The sequence below is a fragment of the Limulus polyphemus genome, unplaced genomic scaffold, assembly GCF_000517525.1.
Source record: "Limulus polyphemus unplaced genomic scaffold, Limulus_polyphemus-2.1.2 Scaffold3931, whole genome shotgun sequence".
Taxonomy (NCBI): domain Eukaryota; kingdom Metazoa; phylum Arthropoda; class Merostomata; order Xiphosura; family Limulidae; genus Limulus; species Limulus polyphemus.
Genome location: NW_013669541.1, coordinates 49,250 through 51,686, shown reverse-complemented (window position 1 = coordinate 51,686; position 2,437 = coordinate 49,250). Strand labels below are relative to the sequence as shown.

Below are 2,437 nucleotides of genomic sequence, written 5' to 3'. Positions count from 1 at the left end.
CAGTAACTGGAACATTTAAATCAAGCCCTTCATAAGAAACACCCTTCACTCATCAATCGGAAAGGTGGTGTTCTTTTCCACAACAATGCACGTCCACATGTGGCACGTTTGACGCAACACAAGCTTTTAGAGTTGGGTTGGGAAGTTCTTCCCACCCACCATATTCTCCAGATATGGCACCATCAGATTACCATCTTTTTCATTCACTGCAACACCATCTTAATGGGAAAACGTAAACAAATGTGGAAGGTATTAAAGAGGACATCGACATGTTTTTTGCTTCAAAGCCAAGTGATTTATTTAATAAGGGTATTAACAACCTGATTGTAAGATGGAAAAGCATCATCGATAAGAATGGAGACTATTTAATTTAATAAATGTTTTCTTTTGATACATAAGTTGTTCGAGTTTTTTCATCTTAAAAAAAGCGACATTAATTTCTTAACGACCTAATGTATATAGTGCTTGTAAATTCTATTACGTTAAAAACGTCAAACTAACAAGTTGTCTGCGTAATTTCGATAATTTAAGTTCTGGTGTTTTCAAACATACAATTTTTATTCTAACCCTTATAAAGGTCGTTAGGAGTTTATTTTCCTCAAATATTATCATATCCGAAATTCCGAACATTTTTTTAAAACATATTTTCAGGTTGTGTGATTTATTGAGTAAACATTGATCAATTATTCAGCGGTATGTCTGCGGACTTACAACGCTAGAATCCGGGTTCGATACCCGTGGTGGGCAGAGCACATATAGCCCATTGTGTAGCTTTGTGTTTAATTACAAACAAACAAACACTACTTTTCGTGTGATTAGAAATGAACGAAGTTTTTTATTTTCAAACACGTGATTAATTATTCCACAAAATCACTGATCACACCAGGTTTATCCTAGAATGATCTGATCATAAAGAAGGTTGATCTGAAGCTAAGCGTATTTTAAAATCTTCATTGAACTTCTTAATCATAGAAATTCAATCCATCGAGCTGTAAGTGAAGGTTATCAAACAATCTCACCCCATCGAGCTGTAAATAAAGGTTATCAATGAAGCTCACCCCATCGAGCTGTAAATGAAGGTTATCAAACAATCTCACCCCATCGAGCTGTAAGTGAAGGTTATCAATGAAGCTCACCCCATCGAGCTGTAAATAAAGGTTATCAAACAATATCACCCCATCGAGCTGTAAATAAAGGTTATCAAACAATCTCACCCCATCGAGCTGCAAATAAAGGTTATCAATGAAGCTCACCCCATCGTACTGTAAATGAAGGTTATCAATGAAGCTCACCCCATCGTACTGTAAATGAAGGTTATCAAACAATCTCACCCCATCGTACTGTAAATGAAGGTTATCAAACAATCTCACCCCATCGTACTGTAAATAAAGGTTATCAATGAAGCTCACTCCATCGTACTGTAAATGAAGGTTATCAAACAATCTCGCCCCATCGTACTGTAAATGAAAGTTATCAAACAATCTCACCCCATCGAGTTGTAAATGAAGGTTATCAAACAATCTCACCCCATCGTACTGTAAATGAAGGTTATCAAACAATCTCACCCCATCGAGCTGTAAATGAAGGTTATCAAACAAGCTAAACATCCTCGTCTGGAATCTCTTTTTATTTATTTTCTTTTCATACCAGATTCTTACAGAATGAAATGAAACTTGTTGATCTACTTAAAAATATATATATATACCAAACTGTGTCGCAAAACAAACAGACTATATCTCAAGATCAAATTCGAAATGTATCACAGGAAAAACTATAAGAAAAAAGTTTTTTTTTGTCCTTCGGGTGCTTTGGGGTTCGAATCCCCCGCATTGGACAGAGTGCAGATAATAGCCCATTATGTAGCTATGCACTAAAAAGAACAACAAAAAAAAAGTCCTTCAATAATGTATTTATAATATCTGCGAAAAATATAAGGTTGAAAATAATTGACAGCAAAAAATGTTCACCTGTAAACTCGAAGTTCTCTTGTTTATGCTAAATAAATCAATAACTTCTCAACAATAAAGTTTACTTTCTTTCGAAATACTTTAAAAACACATCTAACAAACCATAACTAATCAAAATATCAATAACCTCGTATTTTATTGTACTGAAACAATCACGATCACAGTCATACACACGTCAGTTGTCCAGCTGTCACCAAGACATGATAATCCAGGTGTTAATACACACGTCAATGGTCCATCTGCCACCAAGACATGATAAGTTAGGTGTTAATACACACGTCAATTGTCCATCTGGCGCCAATACATGATAATCTAGGTGTTAATACACACGTCAATTGTCCATCTGCCACCAAGACGTGATAATCTAGATGTTAATACACACGTCAATTGTCCATCTGCCACCAAGACATGATAATTTAAGTGTTAATACACACGTCAATTGTCCATCTGCCACCAAGACATGATAATTT

General features: G+C 35.4%; 1 protein-coding gene across 2 annotated transcripts in view; it reads right to left on the bottom strand.

The window, feature by feature from the left end:
• LOC106470303 (LIM domain only protein 3-like) overlaps positions 1 to 2,437 on the bottom strand; it is a 30,941-nt gene that overhangs the window by 13,088 nt on the left and 15,416 nt on the right. Inside the window, exon 5 of one of the 2 annotated variants that reach the window (XM_013930849.2) lies at positions 1,610 to 1,870. The exons of the other annotated variant lie outside the window; for it this stretch is intronic. Within the exon in view, the coding sequence (XP_013786303.1) occupies positions 1,864 to 1,870 (7 nt within the window). The 3' untranslated portion in view covers positions 1,610 to 1,863. Of the gene's footprint in view, positions 1 to 1,609; positions 1,871 to 2,437 lie in introns of those variants that run through there. 2 annotated transcript variants of the gene reach the window in all.